A 20,404-nucleotide genomic window follows, 5' to 3' on the forward strand; every position below is an offset into this window, starting at 1 on the left:
CACCCCTGCTGGAGTAAAACCCTTCCCTCATCACTGTGGCATCACTGACCACAGAGACAGACAGCAGTGTGTGTGTGTGTGTGTGTGTGTGTGTGTTTTAAAGACAAACATTAAACAAATATTAAATATTTAACTAATAAATAAACCCACAGAGAGCTCTACAATTTATACTAATCTACAGAGGAAGTGACATGAACTTCCTGTGAATAATAATAATAATAATAATAATAACGACACGGTACCGAGATTTACCTTTTTAAGCACTAAACTCATTGTGCACCTCAGGAATTGGGCCCTGTTCCAATCCTGCTTTTAACACTTCCCCTCTCTCACTTCCATCTTGCTTACGTATCACCAGGTAATTAGCATGCTAGCTGATAAGAAAAGCTGTTAATTGACTTGATTGATTTCAGAATGTTAAAATGTGTTACAGGTAAGCGTGTAAAGTTAAAACGTCTAAAAGTTTATAATATGTAAAGGTTAAAATGTTTAAATATGTTTAAAGATTATGCTATGCTGCTATGCTAACTCAGTTGGTTGCTAGGGTGCTGCTAGGTTATTGCTATGCTAATCGTTTGGGTTGCTATGGTGTTTCTAGCAGGTTTCAGTATAAGCCCAGTTGGATGTAGCTAGAGGGTTGCTAAGGAAACTAATAAATAACAATATAAACAATAAATTTGATTTATATAAAATACAATGTATGTGTATTCTCTTATATGCACACTCAGGTGACTCTACACTAAGGTTATACACTTTGGAGGAGAAGTGGACGAGACGAGGGTTTGTTATAAACAGTAGTGGAGTGAACTAGGGCTGAAGTGAACAAGTGCAGTTCTGTCCTCCACCAGCAGGTGTCAGCGTTTCACTAATAAACCACTTTCCATGGCGTTTAAACAGAATCTTAGCAAGATACTTTAGATTTAAATTAGAACGCACTGTTTAAACGCCATAAATCACACACACACACACACACACAAACTTTACGCTCTAAACTCACAGTATTATTTAATTTTACATTTCATCACCCTGAATATATTAACAACATAAATCTATCATTTATTATTCATTTTTGTGATTAAAGATTAAAGTTGAACACAAAGCGCATGAGAAGATCAAAGCCCCGACGTTCCAGCGTTACACACACGGAAACAAAATTAAGCACATTTTATAAAAACAACACGAAAGGAAAAAGAAAAGAACCCGTTTCTCCGAGTCAGATTCCTTTTGTTAATATTTTTGGTTATTTTTACATTAAGTTGGTCTTTAATTAGCGGCATAGTCTCACACACATACACACAAACATGCACGCACTAAGACTCCTCATTATCCTCCCTCCATCCTGTGCCTGCCCTCTCTTCCATCACCCTCCACTGGACGATTCTGGAATACCCCATGCCTGCAGAGATCAATGGCCCATGTGACTGAGCGCCCGGGTTCTCCACTTCCTGCCGGAACAGGAAGTGCGGAGCAGTGGATGATGAGGATGTTGGAGATAACGACGCTGGCGACAGCGGAGAGTGCGGAGAGGCAGCGTGGCGAGGGCGGCGTGGGCGGAGCTCCAGACGTGGGCGAAGCTCAAGGCAGGCAAGGCCCTTGCGGTGGCGCTGCAGGTGGTCCTCACGGGCGAAGGCTTTGTGGCAGAGCGGGCACTCGAAGGGCCGCACCCCACTGTGCAGGGACAGGTGGTTTTTCAGATCATAGGAGTGCAGGAAGCGGGCGGGGCAGCTGGGGCAGGAGTACGGCCGCTCGCCCGTGTGCTTGCGCATGTGGATCTTGAGCTTATCATTCCTGTGGAGGAAACACGACACACACAGGTGCAGGGTCAGATACACACCACCTGCTCTAACAGCCATGTCCCAAATTCATTAGCACAGCCCAAAGGCTAGGGCTACACCCTTACCATTCGCTAATCAGCTAATTACTGGTTAGCATCTGGGACAGCACTCTCTGTCAATGGACAGATCCAAAATAGATGAAGTTCTAGCATTCAGGATGAAGTCATGTTTTGTGTTTTACTAGAACATCGTCCTCTTTAATGCTCCATCGCAAATTCACTACTTTTTAGTGTTCTTTTAGGTAAAACACACGTGATTATTTCTAATTACAGAGAAGGCACTTTTACTTTATGTTTCACCGTGACATATGTAGCACTAGCTAATATGCTAATGGCTAATTAATCTATTATATAGCATGTGGTTAGCTACAGAACAGACACTGCCATTTTCTGTCTAAAAAAAATCTGATCTAAACATAACAGTTAAAATAAATGCTGATGTAAGTTAACATAAAGAGAAAGGTGAAAGGTCGCACCGCGTGAAGCGCACGCCGCACGTCATACACTGGAACGGTTTCTCGCCCGTGTGTGTCCTCATGTGACGTGGAAGCTTTCCCGCCCCATGGATGATCTTCTGGCAGACAGGACACTGCTGAGGAGCCTGAGACTTTCTCTTCCTGGCTACACCCTCTACTGCTCCTCCCACTGTTTCAGCCTGAGAGGGGGCGTGGTTCAGAGGAGGTGTGAGCTCCTCGGGTTTTGACTCCTCCTCTTTAGCTGGCTGTGCATCCCAGTGCACTCCTCCGTTCATGAGCGCCACCTGCTGAGCACTTTGTGAAGCTCCATTCTGTGGTGGGCGGAGTTTGTGCTCAGGGGTGGGTGGAGCTTCACATTTGGGCTTGTCCTCCTGGGATTGTGCGTTCCATGCCAGACGTACAGGTGATGCCTTTTCTACGTTGCGACGGTCTTGTTTCCTGCGTGATGGTGTCTTTTGCTCGTTCTCAACCTGACTTGCCTTTTCCTTGTTGGCCACAGCCAACTCACCCCCCCCGCCTGGTTCGCCACCCTCCCCGCCCAGCTCACCACTTTCCCCCACCTCGCCCAAGATGTGGCGGCAGGCATCAGCCACACACTGGATGCCGAGCAGCTGCGCTCCCTCGAGGACCTCGCGCATGCCAGACGAGCGAATGGTTAACGTAGCTGTATAGGCAAACTCTAGCAGAGCGTCCAAAGCGTCTGGGGACACGCAGTCCAGCTGGCACACGCTGCAGCCCTCACTCACCTCACCAGCCTCACCCACTTCCTCCGCCCCGAACAGCCGTCGGAAATACAGGCTGACGGCGGCCATGACAGCGCGGTGTGTGGGGTAGCGAGCACCACGGGAGGTCAGTGTGAGGTCGCAGAGCAGGCCGGAGCGGCGCTGAGCATTGAGGCGGGACAACAGCTCATTGCTGTGCTCAGGGAATGGGATTCCGATCAGACCATCCTCTCCAGGAGACATCGCCACCTGTGGGCACACGGGACACAGTGCACACACTATTCAGAACACACAATACAACAGCAGATAATAAAGTGCCACTAATAAAGTGCATGAGATGTTGATTTGGGTTTATGGTTAGTGTTAACTAGTGTTAACACACATTTATAACATCACAGTGTTGTTCATTATATTATGTTTAATTCCTTGAAAGGTGGGTTGGAGTTGGCATTAGCCCAACAGTTAAAACAGGATTATAACAATCTGAGTGGTGACCATAGTGAATTTAAAGAAGGAACATTATTTGATTTGTGAAAAGTTTTCACTTAATGCAGTTAGCTAAAGCTACACTACAGGCTATACAATACAAGTAGCTTAACTACAGTAAGACTACATCAATGACTAATGTCACCTGCTAAGTACAAATAAAAGCCAATAGTGTTAATCGGTACTACTTGGTCTTGGGTTAAAACTTAGTAATGCAACACCTCACTACTCAAAGCCAGTTAATCTTGCCAACTAATAGTGTGATTAGAAACGCTGCTGCTCCACATGCACATGAACACTGAGACACAATCAACGTTTTAGCACAGACAATTTTCAATAGTGACAGTTTTACATATGAGAGGCCTCATCTTTTCACAGCATTGATTATTCTCAGTACAGGTTTTTTTCCGTGATGTACAGTATTTCGGTAATATTTCACTCTCTAAGCTCTGCCTCCTAGCAGGAAGTTCCACACTGAAGTTAATCAGTTTTGGGTGAGAGAGACTTTAAACACAAAACATGTTGTGTGTGACACTGTGGACAAAATATTTTTGCTAAATTATTCCTTTAATGACTTTAACACAACACTCTAACTCTTATCAAAAAAAGTGTGATGCAGTACAGATGTAACACACTATATACAGTGCAAACTATACAAATTATGTAAATTATTTAAAACAGTTTCACTGACATGCTTGTGAAAGAAACAGGGTGAGAGTGAGACAGACAGAGACAGAGAGAGAGAGAGAGAGATAATAAAATACCGGGAGCTGAGTGTAGGGAGGAGTTCCCTCTGTCAGCTGGACCTGAGACTGACTAACCTCTCATCTATGGAGGTCGCTGAGACTCAGGACCACATACTCACAACCATTCAGCTCAACCATATTACAAACCCAGAAAAGAAAAAGTACATTACTTATTGGACAAACATTACTTATTGCCCCGTGAGGACAGGAGAGTGATGGAGACAGAGGTGCATTTCCTCACAGAATGCCCCAAATACGAGGTCACCAGATTTTACATATATATACATATATATAATATCAAATTTATATAATAATATATTCCTTACATGTAAGTCATGTAATTCAATACATGCACCCCAATTCAAAAAATACCCTTTCTTCTTGGTGACAGAGCCATTACTGCAAACATCGCTGCAAGATTTGTAGCATCTCATCACAGCCTGAGGGACAACCAGAGCTAAGGAAGAGTGGTATTTTTTATTACTACTTTTATTACTACTTTTCACTTCATGTTTTGTTCAGTTCCTACTTCTCTAACCCGGCTCTGTTGTTGTATGTTGCTTTGGCAATACAAAATATTTTGTCATGCCAATAAAGCACACATTGAATTGAACTGACAGAGAGAAAGTGAGAGAGAGAGAGAGAGAGAGCGTGGCTGAAAGGGAGACAGAGAGAAAGAGACACTAAAATGATGATGAAAAAAATTATACGATCAAAAAACACAGAGATCCAAACAATACATTCATGCCTTAATTATTGTGATACATTAAGACTTTATAAACATACACTCAGAATAAAAAAAAAAAAAATTAAAAAAAAAAACACAATACACACAAACATAACTGACACTATATGAGGAGTCCGTAAAAATGGATCAGCCATTTAAATTACTTCACTCCATTAACCCATTAACAAAAAACCTGAACATAATATTATAACTGAAAAACTGATCACATTACAATTGGTTATAAAAGGTTCCCAGAATCCCCTGGACTCCCCCATTACTAAGCTGAAACTTTCAAACAAATTAGGCACGCTTAAATCCAAAAAAAGCAAGTGGGCCTGACAGCATCCTAAATGAAATGTACACAAGTACAAATACACAAGTAAACATTCCAATTAGCTATTATTAAACTTTTCCACAATACTTAGTGTAGGTTATTTCCCTAACATCTGGACTCAAGGTCTTATAACACCTGTTTATAAGATAGACAAATTCGACACTAATAGTTACCGAGGCATATGTGTGAATGGTAATCTGGTTTTCTGTAGCATAAATAATTCAAGACTTCCTTGCTAAGCACAATGTCTTGAGTAAAAGTCAGAGTGAATTCATACCAAACAACTCAGAGGTCAAATTCCTGCTGTATGCAGGACCCGGTCCTGCTGCCCCCCAGCGCTCAGGGTCTACAAAAGCACCTAGACCTGCTGCAGCAGTAAAGTCAGACCTGGGCAGTAAATCATTACTTGACAGTATCTGACAGAAAACCATTATTTTTCAAAAAAAGATCAAGATGTCATGGAATTACTTTTCACTGTAGGTACACACAAAATATAAAACTGTAAAGAACTGTAGTTAACATTGAAAATTCGTTTCACCAAAAATTTTAAAACAGACATGAATAATAGCTGACAAAAAAAAGATGTGGCCTTTTTTTTTTTTTTTTTTTTTTTTTTTTTAACATAATTAAAGAACAAATCCACATCCAAAGTTCAAATGAAATCTGTCTAAAAATGATATGAATCAGTAATAGAACCAATTATCTGTATGGTAGTAAGGTCTTGGAGACACAATCAGTACACACACCGACCATCAAGGCAGGCCAGTATAAGTACACACTAACACACACACACACACACGTACATGCACACATCGAGACCGGCCACTGTAAGTACAGACTCACACTCGCACACACACACACACACACACACACACACACACACACACACACACACACACACTGACCATCAAGACGGGCCGGTATAAGTACACACTCACACTTGCACGCGCACACACACACACACACACACACACACACACACACACTAACCATCAAGACGGGCCGCTATATGTACACACTCACACTCGCACACACACACACACACACACACAGACCATCGAGACAGGCCTCTGTAAGTACAGACTCACACACACACTGGCCATCGAGGTGGGCCGCTATATGTACAGACTCTCTCTCACACACACACACACACACACACACACACACACACACACACACACACACACACACACACACTGGCCATTAAGACTGGCTGCTATAAGTTCAGACTCACACACACTGACCATCAAAATGGGCCGCTAAAAATACAGACTCACAGACTCTCTCACACACACACACACACACACACACACACACACTGACCATTGAGACGGGCCGCTATAAGTACACACTCAGCGCACACTGAGGGACAGTGAATAACGCACCAACACACAACCCTGTTTATCATTTTTCTGTTTTTTTTTTATTTCATTACATTTGATACTATTACCATTATTAATTTCTGTTCTCTCTGACACTTCCTGACTTAACTACATGTGTCTGTAACAATTCTTTTCTGTTTTCTATGATGCATTCACAATATTGTAAATACATACAGTCATGCCAATAAAGCTCACTGAATTGAACGGAATTAAATTGTGCGCGCGAGAGAGAGAGAGAGAGAGAGAGAGAGAGAGAGAGGCAATAGTTTGCATCTCAGCTGAGATCGTGTTGTGTATGTATTTTTTAGGTCTGAGGGAGTGTGTATTACCCATAATGCACTGTGAGTGATGTACATGTGTCTTTCTATCTCTGTCTGTCTTTCTGTCTGTCTCGCTGTCTCAGGAGTGCATGAGTGTTCATGCACCTTGTTTTGATATTAACCCCCCTTCCCCCCACCCACCCACACACCCATACACCTGAGCCCGGAACTTTCCACTGCCACTATGCTACTTCCCCTTAGCAACCAGCGGCCCCTCTCCATCCTACAGTATCTCTACACAACAACACACACCTGAATAACCTGCTCCAACACACACACACACACACACAGACAATGCCGTCTATTCTGCTACTAGCTTTACCACACTCGTTCACACACACACACACACACACACACACGCACACACACAGACACACACGCCAGTGAGCAGAACCATTTCACACACAGGGAGGATGGGTCGTACCATTCTGCCTGTCATGGAGAAGCGGGGTGCCGTGAACTCGAGGCTCGCTGGAGTGTGTGTCATCGCCATCATCTCCTCTTCAGCTTCCTCTCTCTCTCTCTCTCTCTCTCTCTCTCTCTCTCTCTCTCTCTCTCTCTAGTCAGTTATAGTCTCTCGCCCCTGCTCTGCCAAGTTCAAACACTTCTGTTCAAAGTTTTTGGGGATCTTGCGGACTCTCTCTCTCCGTCTCTCTCCGTCTATCTGTCTTTGTGTCTTTCTCTCGCTGTCTGTTTCTCCTTCCTGTCAACTGAGAGTGGTATTCGATGGAGAAAGCGCGACCCCTCCCCCCTCCCTCGCTCCAAACGTATCGACTTGTTTCTACAAAGTTTCCGAAAAACAAAAATCCCTTGCCCTCCGTTCACTCTCTCTCTCTCTCTCTCTCTCTCTCACACACACACACACATACAGGGGAGGAAACAGCGCTATCTATCTCTGAAATGCACTCTTTTGACTTTTAATAAACTGAAAGATCAAAGTGAAGTAAGCACAATCCGAACAAATGATGAGGGAGTGAAGTGCACTAGAGAGCTAGGGCACCTGTACAGAGTGGATCAGTCACCGCACCACTCCAATCATACACACACTCGTTACTGTCCATGTTCTGAAAGTTGATGTTCTGAAAATACTACCCCCCCCACCCCCCCACCCCCCACCCCCACACACACACACATACACACACACACACACACCGCCCCCCACACCGTACATTTAAAGCTGATGACTCTTCTGTAATCTCAAAAGACTCTGATGCTCTTACTGAACATTACACACTCAGTACCGTTTGTCTTTACTCTTCTACACCTGTACACTATAATGATTTATAGTGTGATTATCGGGTGTCACCCAGATGAGGATGAGTTCCATGTTTAGTCTGGTTCCTCTCAAGGTTTCTTCCCTGTCGTCTCGGGGAGTTTTTCCTCACCACCGTCACCTCTGGCTCGCTCATTAGGGATCTACATCTATAGCCGTATTTCTGTAAAGCTGCTTTTGAACAACGTCCATTGTTAAAGTGCTACACAAATAAAAGTGAAATCAAATTGAATGCCGGGTCCTGAATGTCTGCACTGTCTCCTTCATCTGCTCAACTGTAATTCACTTTGGAGAAACATGTCTGCCAAATAAATAAATACATTCAAATATTAAGTCAACATTATTAGACAGTGGAGCTATGGGAACCCAGAGACACCAATTTTACAATATAGACAAAATATTTTGCTACAAAGTGGGGATGATAGCAGTGATTAGGGCTGGAGGGCAATATGACAAAAATATCATTGGAAGATTCACAATATCATTTTCTAACAAACTAGCAACAAAATAGCACTGTTGCATTTATTAAAAAAAGATAAAAAACTTAGTTATTTAATGTCTAGAAAGATAAATTACATTAAACTGTAAAGGAAAAAAACAATGAATTATATTGTTGTTCTTTCGGCTGCTCCTGTTAGGGTTTTACAGGTTTCATGCCGGATGCCCTTCCTGACGGAGCCCTCCCCATTTATCCAGGCTTGGGACTGGCACTGAGAGTACACTAGCCTGTGCACCCAGGCAGCTGGGGCTCAAACCCACGATCCTGAGATCAAGAGGCCCGTGCTCTACCAACTGAGCTAGCTGGCACCAAAAAACAATGAATTACAATTATTATTATAATTATATAATTATTATATATAATTCTAATAAATCTGAATAAATAAGAAAAATAAATATTTGGTACAAAATTTTAAATTATGTTACATAACATTTAATCAGCGGCATTTTGGAAATGTTATTTTAAACTACATATGTATTAGAAATAGAACATAACTTACTGATATATTAATATAAATATTATTAATTATATTAATATGGATACTATCGTCATGTTGCCAAACAGCACCCATGCTGTGTCAGAGATAAACATCACCCTGCATTCACTCAACAAAAACTGAACAAAGTGCAGCTCTGAGACAGTCCCAGTGAAGATGGTGCTTTTAGTCATTGCTGATTGAGGAAATGAACTCATGTTAACGGTGCAGGAATGGAAATGTAGCTGAGTCTGTGCTGGAGCGAACAATACTTTCACATAATTACATTTTGAAATGTTTTTACTGTGTTTTGCTCACCAATGTATATAAATTTAATATTCAAAACAGGATCTTAAAAATATTAAAAGAATATTAGTGAATGAAGTTCCCGTTGTTAAATAAAAATCACAAACCACAAATTCACAGTTTCTGTTTCAGACTTCAGAAAAATACGGACGTCTTTGTCCGCCTCTGCAGCTCGGAATATTTTTACTTATGACACTTTATCTTTCGGAAGATGGTAGGATTCACAAGAATTAGTTGCTGATTTTACACACACACACACACACACACACACACAACCAAGAACACACCTACAAACTGTAGCATCCAAAAATGAACAAAATTCTCCTGAACAATGTGTACAGTAAAGACAAGTCAACACTGACAAGAAGCACCCCCCCACCCACTCTTTCACACACACACACACACACACACACACACACACACACACACATACAGTCCAGAAGCCTAGTGTGTGTTCTCAATTTCTCTTAGTCATTGGTCTTCCTGCTCAGTTTTTGTCTCACACACACGCATGTCATCTCAAAGATTAAATACCATCAACAAATCGATAATAAGCGCCTCGTAACTTTAATAATAACCACTACAAGATACAAGATATTTCAGATTCAGACTTCAAGGTAAATTCATCTCAGGTTGTGTGATGACATTTAGGAATTATTAATAGAATTAATTTATTAATTCAGAGTATTTTATAAATGTTAAATCACTGCTTGTTGGTCAAAAAAGCCTGCAGAGGAAAACTTCATTAATGAATTCTGTTCTGTAGTGAAATAAACATCAGCAGTCGCTGACAGTATACAGGTGCTTGGTACTTCACCTACAAGTAACAACATTTTATATCAATTAATAATTTATAAAATAGGCTAAACAATTTGGTATTAATTTATAATGTTTATATTAGAAATTTACATATAATGTATCGATTATAATATATAATTTATTTTATCATTAAAATAATATAAGGAACATGGATCATAAATGTTTCATTTGTTTTTAGGGTGGTATATTTCATAACGTAGTCAATTATATTACAGTTATAAAATTAAAAGTAATACATTTTGATTATATTGACTCAATCTGTAAAAGAAACAGAAAAAGGCATCAATTCTAAATATTAATGAAAAAGCATTTTTGAAGAAGCTTTAATCCACTGTTTCTGCACAAAAGATTAAAGAATTATGATAAACAAATCAGCCTCAGTTTTACTCTTAAAATGTTAATATTGAAATAATTAAATTGACATTTCTGAAGGTGATATAAAAGTGCAATTCTATTCCTCTATATAGTTCTCTATGGACTTTTCAGGTCTCCTGATGTCTGGTTTGGAATTTTGTGAATCTCTGATAGGGTTTTTTTCCCTCACTTTTTTCTCCCACTCTTCTCTCGTGACTTTGTTTTTCTGAATGCTGGTAAACACTGATATATTTTTATCTCCTTCTCTGGTTCTGCGTAATGGTGATATTTCCAGATTTAGGGTGTGTGAGAGCTGTTTTTCTGATTCACACTAACTCAGAACTCAGCTGATTGAACTTGGGCACAACTTCAAATAAATAAACTACAGCATGTCAGCAGGGGTGTAAACATTTGAGCATGTTTATAAAAATAACTGGTAAATGACTGAGTTGTTTTAATATTTAAGTTTCAATCAGAAAACAACATTGAATTAACATGGATGCAACTTTTAGCACTGAACTGTAAATGTGAAGAAGTGTGTTAGCTGAGAAAGTTTCTATATTGCATTGTTTTAGAAACTTAAACACTTGAAACTCTACCACATCACTTAAAAACGTATCACTTAAACATGTTCAGTGTTTATTAGTTGGGTTTAAATGCTGTGATACCTGTCTGAATATAATTCTAGTATAATTTTAATGTTTTCCAAACTTGCTAAAAGCAAATTTATTTGAGTAAAGTGGAAAAACTCTAATTTTATAAATGTAATATGCTCTGTTGCAGACACACCAATGTGAGTGTGTGATGTTGTACACATGCATGATGCTAAACTGGTGGCTGTAAACTTTCCTTACTATATCACAATATTAGCTTCATAGCTAATGAATCTGAATTAACTTTTAAAAATAAATTTCAAGAAAAACAGGGCTAACACACACACACTCCTGACTCAGTGTTTTGTGTGTGTGTGTTTTTAAAAACACACCTCACTGATTCAAACACCGAACCGCTAAACTCAACACACACTCCTGTTACGCATACACACATCCGAAACGTCAGTGCAGGCGACAGTAGAGTGTGTGTCAGAGCGGATATCGCCCTCCCACTGCTTTCTGAACACATCATCATCATCTCACACACACACAGTTTAAATTTGTCATATTGATTTTTTTAAATAAAACAGTATTTAGAATAAAAGAAATTCAAATAAACTTTTCCATTTTTTCTTTGTTTTCAATTAAAAGGCCAAAACAATAACCTGCAAACTTGTGTGTGTGTGTGTGTGTGTGTGTGTGTGTAGAAGAATCCAGGGAGTAACTGTGGTATGTGTCACTGCATAAACGTAAACAATGTAATTACACAAAGTTTCCAGAGAAACAGGAAATATCAGGTGAAAGCAAGTACGGTAGAGTATTTATTATCTTTTGGAGACGTTGGCTGTCTTCAGAATAAACACCTATTTAAAAAAACGGAACATATGTAAGGTATATGAATGTTATTTTATATAGTTACTATATCAGATTTCATTATTCCAGTACTTCCACATTTATATACTCGCACAGATACACTTTCACAGATATACACACACTGTTATACACGCACTGATATACACTCACCGATACACACACCGATACACACTCACCGATACACACACCGATATACACACCGATACACACTCACCGATACACACTCACTGATATACACACACCGATACACACACTGATATACACTCACCGATACACACTCACTGATATACACTCACCGATACACACACCGATACACACTCACCGATACACACACCGATACACACTCACTGATATACACTCACCGATACACACTCACCGATACACACTCACCGATACACACTCACTGATATACACTCACCGATACACACTCACCGATACACACTCACCGATATACACACACTGATATACACTCACCGATACACACTCACCGATACACACACCGATATACACTCACCTATACACACTCACCGATACACACACCGATACACACACCGATACACACTCACCGATACACACACCGATACACACACACCGATACACACACACCGATACACACACCGATATACACTCACCGATACACACTCACTGATATACACACACCGATACACACTCACAAACAGATATACACACACACACTGATATACGCTCACCGATACACACACTGATATACGCTCACCGATACACACGCACCGATATACACACTCCCCGATACACACGCACCGATATACACTCACCGATGTACACGCACCGATATGCACTCACCGATGTACACGCACCGATATACACTCACCGATGTACACACACCGATATACACGCACCGATGTACACGCACTGATATACACATACCGATACACACGCACCGATATACACTCACCGATACACACTCTCACCGATACACACACTGATATACACTCACCGATATACACTCACCGATGTACACGCACCGATATACACTCACCGATGTACAGGCACCGATGTACACTCACCGATATACACGCACCGATGTACACGCACCGATGTACACGCACCGATGTACACACACTGATATACACATACCGATATACACACACTGATATACACTCACCGATGTACACATACCGATATACACACACTGATATACACATACCGATATACACATACTGATATGCACACACTGATATACACTTGTATATATGTGTGTGTATATGTGTGTGTGTGAATCTGAAACTGAGATTTAAAACAGAATGTGAAGAACCAATAAATGGGAAAGGTCAAAAAGTCAGAGCTAAAAATCATCACCACATAACGACCATAATGCAGAATATTTATTAATTTGTGGCTGTAAGATGATGCTGAACTGGTCAATTAAAATGATCAGGGATGTGGGTCAGAGAGACCACGTGTAATAAATCTGGTCATCTAAATTACATCTAATTAAATTTAAGGGCATGTTTGGTATCGATGTGAGCAATGTGGTGACATCATAAGTATCATAAGGTGTGATTGCTGTTCTCAAACACACACACACACACATACACATACTGGAACCACCTGGTCTACATCAGAGTCCTTTGCCATTGTTCTACAAACTGATTCTCAAGAACCTAATTAACATTTAACACCTTAGAGTGAACTACTCGGCTGGGCGTCCACCCAATACATTATAACCAAATTAGCTCCTACTCTGGAGCAGGGCCTAACCAGCACAACTGGTACTATCCGTGATGTAAGCAGATGTTGATTGGCCAAATGTGTATGAAAACGCCCTCACCCACCATGATTTAAAACGCTGTGTAAACTACTGTAGTGTCAACTTATTTCGCAAGTATGGAGAACGGCGATAGATGGAGGATGCTGTGAACGGAGCTGTGTTGCACTTCAGCGTCCGTCCATCTATCTCCATCCATCTCCATCTATGTCACGGATAGTACCAGTTGTGCTGGTTAGACCCTGCTCCTGAGTAGGAGCTAATTTGGTTCTCGAATAAGGCAGCCCAGTACTAAAATAGCACCCAGTTCTGGAGGTGCGAAAACGCCAAAAAGTGGGTAGTTTCACAATCAGTTCAAGTACTATGAAAAGGTTCCCGCGGTGCGAAAGGCCCTATAGTGTCTCTCCCATTTGGTACTCTGGTCATGCGACATTTCAAATAGGCTCACGGGTATAAAAAGGTATGCATTATACAATGGCTGTGATGCATTACCATCCACATGATTCTGTCCATTGACTTTGTAAGTTCTCTACATTTTTACTTTCTGTTTATTGTGTATTTGTATTTTGGATAATAACCCCTTTTCATTACTTTGTCTCTAAACCCTCAGTAGTTCTTCTGCAGGAAAGTATGGTGCTTTAAGAGTGCATGATTTGTATGATTTGTGTGGTTACTAGAAATAGTTTTCTAGGTTTAGGATGTTAGACACATTTGAATGTGACCTCTGACAAGCTAATATAAAAGGCTAATACTTGTAAGTTTAAATAAAAAAACTCTGACAAGTAAATAGGAAAGGCCTAGGCTTGCACGTTGATAGAAACCTCTGAGCTAACAGAATAATAGTAGCCTCTAAAGTAGGAACATCACTATATCATGAAAGTTTAGTATGAAGCTGTTTTAGATTAAATGTAATTTGAAAACTGAGATATTACACTTCTAGCACTACCTAAAAGATTTTCTTTGGAATCAGTTACATTAAGTTAACCTAGTAAATTGGAGTCAGATAATTAACAGTTATTATAAATTGGAGTCAGATCATTGATTAAATGTACTGGAGTCAGAGGTTTAAGTCATAAACTTAAAACATGCATTTAACCTTCGGCTTTACCCATTTCTGTCCTTGTTCATTGGACAGCAGCGGACTAAGATAATAACATTTTATATTTTAGTCCTACAATAATATGAAACTACACATCAACACGCACATACACATGTGGAAGCGGGGGCATGGTCGAGCGCTGGTTTGTGAATGGAGGGCAGAGCCGGAGAAGGTGAGTGGTAAGGATCACACACCTGTGCAGAATTTGGCTAACAAGTGCCCTGTGTTTCAGTGAGCAGTGGCAAGGATAAAGAGGGGAGAGACGAGAGCCACGAAAGAAAGAGCTAAGTAGCACAGAGCGGTGTGTGTGAGTGTGTGTGTGTGTGTGTGTGTGTGTGTGAGAGAGAGAGAGCGATAAAACTGTTGAAAAGCAAAAATAAAGAAAATAGGAAAATACTGAGTTGTCCCAAGCCTGCCTCCCATCTTCTCATTCCAGACCTATCCCAGGAAATTGTCACACTGGTGCTGAAACCTGGGACTTTGAGGAAGATTTGCCGTCATAATGTCCTCACCATTTGCTGAGATCAAGACCCTCACCGGCATCCACGAGACACAACATCAGGCCTTCCTCAAGCTGTGCACAAAGCAGGTGCAGCACTTCTGGGCCCCGCTTCAAGCTCAGGCAGAGGACCGGCAGGTGCGACGGACCCTGGGCCAACCTGCGGGTACTCCGGCAGCAGCCCGGAGGGCGCCGTGGCCATGCCCCACATCACACTCTCAAAGATGGGACTGCAGGACGATCCGGAGGCGTTTGTCGAGCTCTTCGAACGTGAAGCGGAAGTGTGGGGCTGGCCAGAGTCACAGTGGGCAGTCCGCCTGCTGCCACTACTGTTGGGGGAAGCCCAGCTTCCGATCACGAACCTGTTGGGGTACCTGGACCTAAAATAGACCATTTTGCAACAGGTAGGCTGCACCCCCAGACAACACTGTCAGCGTTTCTGGTCGCTGATGAGCAACGAGCTTGGCTGCCAATTGCAATCTCTCAACAGCTCTGGGATACCAATCAAAGGTGACTGCTGGCAGAGGAGTGAGGTGCCGAGTCAACCTCATAGTCAACCTAATGGTGCTGGAGCAGCTTGTTGGCCAACTACCACAGGGGACAGTGGAATGAGTCCAGTGCCACCATCTGGCATCACTAGACAAGGCGGTCCAGCTGGCGGAGGACCACTTGGCGGCATACCCGGGGGCAGATGAGCCCCCTCTTCTCTCTTCCTCACTCTCGCTCTTCCTCTTTTTCTCCCTCCCCTGTCCCTGTACCAAGGAAACAGGGGCCGATTCCCCCAAAACCATGGAGTTTCCCTACCCCTCCTCTCTCCGTGAGTCTGTCTCTTTCCCCAATCAGCTTGGGGACTCTGGGGCCACAGGTGTTCGAGTAAGGCCTGGGCCGGTGTGCTGACATTGCAGGGAGCCCGGACATTTCCAGTATCAATGCCATGTGATGGAGGTGGAGGCATTTTTCAGGGCCCCGATCCCCGATGTACTGCAGGCCGCCCCCTATCGAGCTGGGACACACCGTGTACCGGTGAGTATTCAAAGGGTTACATACCACACATTGGTGGATTCAGGCTGTAACCAAACCTCAATTCACCAATGCCTGGTTCAAGGTGAAGCATTGGGAAATGCACAGTTGGTGAAGATGAGGTGCGTACACAGGGCTGTGCATGAGTATCCGCTGGTGCCCGTCACAGTCCAATTCCAGGGAGAAAAAAATGCAATAGAGGCGATGGTTAGTCCCCACCTAACCCATCCACTTATTTGAATGAATTAATCGGCTTTTCAGACGTTGTTGAGGCTAATGTTTTTGGATGGGTCCTGCAGCAGTGTAGCATGGTGTGGGAGGGGCGCAGCGTTGGCTAGCGAGGCGCTGCTTGGGCCGTCAATGTCAGCTCAGAATCAGGAAGACACGGAGGGTGGGGAGGGCCCCACTCTCCTGCCCTTTGGGGGAATTCCCCCCCGGGGATTTCCCTTTGGAGCAGACAATTCTCAGACACGCCTTCAACCAAGTGAAAGTAATTGATGGTCAACGGGTTCAGCCCAATGTTGGGCTCTCCTGCCCTTATTTTGCAGTTATTAAACATAGGTTATACTGAGTGGCTCAAGACACTCAATCCAAAGAGGAAACGACCCAATTATTGGTCCCAGAGAGCTGTTGGGAAATGTTATTCCAAGTGGCTCAGCATAATCTGATGGAGGGGCAATTAGGGCAGGATAAAACACTGAAAGAACTCATGACCCATTTCTATTGGCTGGGCATTCACAGCGATGTTCACAGGTGGTGTGAGGCAGGTCATGAATGTCAGCTGGTGAATTCGCTGGCCACCCCAAAAGTGCCATTGCACACATTACCCTTAATCAAGATCCCTTCAAAAGAAAAGAAGCACGATACCCAGAAGCAGTGCCTCTCCACCACATCTCAGCAGGCAGTACTGGGACCAGAGGTAAATCTAAAAATGGTGGCTCAATCCACCCTAGTCCCTTGTGGAGACCACCTCTCACCATCCCAAATCATGGAGGTTGCCAAGTTGCAGGCGGAATTTTCCGATGTGTTCTTGCCTCTGCCCGGTCACACTAATCTCATATAACCCCACACTGAGATGCCCCCACAGGTGGTGGTACGCAGCCACCACTACCGTTTGCCTAAGCACAAAAAACAGGTGGTTCGGGAGAAGCTCACAGCCATGCTCAATATGGGGATAATCAAGAAGTCCCACAGTGACTAGTCCAGTCTGGTGGTCTTGGTTCTCAAGCCAGATGGTTTGGTCCTGTTCTATGTGGACTTTAGAAAAGTCAACGCAGTCTAAATTTGATGTGTACCCAATGTCCCACATTGATGAACTGCTCGATTGGTTAGGTGCGGCTTGCTTTCATTCGACACTGGATTTGACAAAGGGATATTGACAGATCCCCTTCACTCCAATATCTCATGAGAAAATGGCCTTTTCCACTCTGTTTGGGTAACATCAATTGGTGACCCATCCTTTTGGGTTGTTCGGTGCCCCAGCAACGTTCCAGCGACTCATGGACAGAATCCTCCGTCTGAATGCTGCCTACTCCACTGCCTATTTAGATGACATTACAACTTATGATTGGCAGCAGCACATTCAGCATCTGAGGGCTGTCCTGAGATTGTTGAGACAAGCAGGACTCACAGCAAACCCAAAAAAGTGTGCAATTGGACAGGTGGAAGTACAGTATCTGGGCTTCCACTTTGGCCAAAAGCAGGTGCACCCCCAAATTGATAAGACAGTAGTGATTGTGGTCTGCCTGAGACCCAAGACCAAAAAGGAGGTGAGAGTTTCTGGGGCTGGCTGGCTATTATCATAGGTTTTTGCCTAATTATTCGGATGTCACCAGCCCGCTGACTGATCTCACTAAAAAGGGAGTGCCAGATCGGGTCCAGTGGATGAGCAGCAATTCGAAAAGATGTGGTCAGCTGGCTTCACGTTCCTCAGAGGAACACAACTTTGTATTATGTACTATATACTGACTTTGCGCTATTTTGGTGTTATATGTTATTAATATAAAATATTACACATTTTTATTGGCGTAGAGTCTTGTGGGTGTTACTAAATGAAAATGAGCCGTGTCAGGAACATGCTTTGTACATTACAGGTGATCAACATACACACACAAAGAAGTACAAAGAATCAAATCATAAGTATCAAGAATCAGCCTTTCCGAAACTGTTGTAAATTCGGCAGGAAAATTTTAGTTTGGTTTGGCTTATGCAAACATTTGCACATAACTTTATGAAAGATCGATAAATGAGGCTCAGTCTGTGTCTGTGGACAGGGACGTGTCCCATTGTGTCACTTACTCACATACACACACACACCAACCCACACTAACACATACTCAAGACACACACACTTATGAACACAGTGTGTGTGTGTTAACGGGTACATGTACCCCGTGTCACTTAAGCACATTCACTAACACACATTCTAACTTACACACACACTCATGCACAATGCGTGTTTCGTTTTCCCAGCAGGCTGACGAATGGAAACTCAGAGTTAGTGCTCAGACTGCATCTGTCTCCCTGCACCCGTCTCACTGTCAGTCTGCTGCTCACTCACACTCCACACATACTCACCAAGGAGACAGTATATGTGTGTGTGTGTGTTCACTAGCTCGCTAAGTGGCTGTTACACAGGAGATGCTACACACTAACATAGCCACCCACATCAGGCCTATCTCTCTTTATCTGTCTCTCTCACACACACAGCATATGGCACGTTTCAATTTCAATTACTGGAAATTCTGTGTCATCTCTCTCTCTCTCACACACACACACAAACACACACACACACAAACTTTTTTGTGTGTCCACATATGACCATACTGGCTCTTCATTTGCATTGTCATATGTGATAAAGGTCAACCTAAGACAGAGAGACAGACAGAACTATGTAGCTATCATGTTTGAGCAAAGATAAAGCCTATTCTATTCAGATGGCAGGATTAAGGACCATGGTTCTGATGGAGCAGAAACTGTCAGGAGATAACACTCTGAATGTAACTATAGTTCTATGAACATCAGATAACAACAAGGGGCAGAGTCTAACACCTGGATATGCTCTTGGGCATGTTCACACCACGCAGGTATCTTCAACAAAGTCACAAAATGAGTGTGATGTAGTATTTTCAATAAATACCTTGCACCCCATCCTTTCGGTTCCTGGAACCTACTTGCCGAGTGCCTACTTGATCCAGAGGCAGTTCCAAATGATAGAGAAGCCTGGTGCTTATCCAATGTTCATAGAACCACATTCGCAACTATATCTAGCATTCTATTTCACACCTTCTAACCACCATGGACGGGGTTTAACATATGGATATCTCTGCCACAAGGTCACGAGGAACCAACTCCCCTATTACTGGAAAGGCATTTGGAGATGATCATAGTGCTCAAGCATCAGAAGGGCCCATATATTTGTGGTTCAGATCTCTTGCAGCAGCACACCTCTCAGGAGTGCCTATGAGGATGAAACCCTTGTCAGGGAATGGAACATCCAAGTAGGGGCTGAAAGTCCAGCCTGTTCATAAGCCATTGTGACAATCTCTGTCACCCAGTGAGCCAGTCTCTGCTTAGACAAGCAAGCACCCACTTACCAGTGCATGTAGGGTGAGCTTATCACCAAGGCATGCAGTTCTCTCACGCTTTTGCTAAGATAATTGACAGCAAAAAGGGTGTCTTCAATGATGCCCATTTGAGTAAGCATCCTGTATGGGTTCGTACACAGAGCTGTTAAGGGAATCCAACATGAGGGAAAGATCTCATGCCATGTTCTTGGGGGAGCATGGTGGCTGAAGATCCATAGATATTTTCAGAAACT

At 42.6% G+C, this 20,404-nt stretch overlaps 1 protein-coding gene across 2 annotated transcripts in view; it reads right to left on the reverse strand.

Annotated features, from left to right (window-relative positions):
• zbtb7b (zinc finger and BTB domain containing 7B) overlaps window positions 1–20,404 on the reverse strand; it is a 33,695-nt gene that overhangs the window by 1,182 nt on the left and 12,109 nt on the right. For both annotated transcript variants that reach the window (XM_053237068.1, XM_034307865.2), the window contains 2 exons: window positions 2,311–3,281; window positions 1–1,788 (listed from right to left, as the gene is read on the reverse strand). The exon at window positions 1–1,788 is cut by the window's left edge and continues 1,182 nt beyond it. In XM_053237068.1, coding sequence (XP_053093043.1) covers window positions 1,311–1,788; window positions 2,311–3,275 — 1,443 coding nt within the window. In that variant the 5' untranslated portion in view covers window positions 3,276–3,281 and the 3' untranslated portion in view covers window positions 1–1,310. The remainder of the gene's footprint in view (window positions 1,789–2,310; window positions 3,282–20,404) is intronic.

The sequence above is a fragment of the Pangasianodon hypophthalmus genome, chromosome 1, assembly GCF_027358585.1.
Source record: "Pangasianodon hypophthalmus isolate fPanHyp1 chromosome 1, fPanHyp1.pri, whole genome shotgun sequence".
NCBI classification, from domain to species: domain Eukaryota; kingdom Metazoa; phylum Chordata; class Actinopteri; order Siluriformes; family Pangasiidae; genus Pangasianodon; species Pangasianodon hypophthalmus.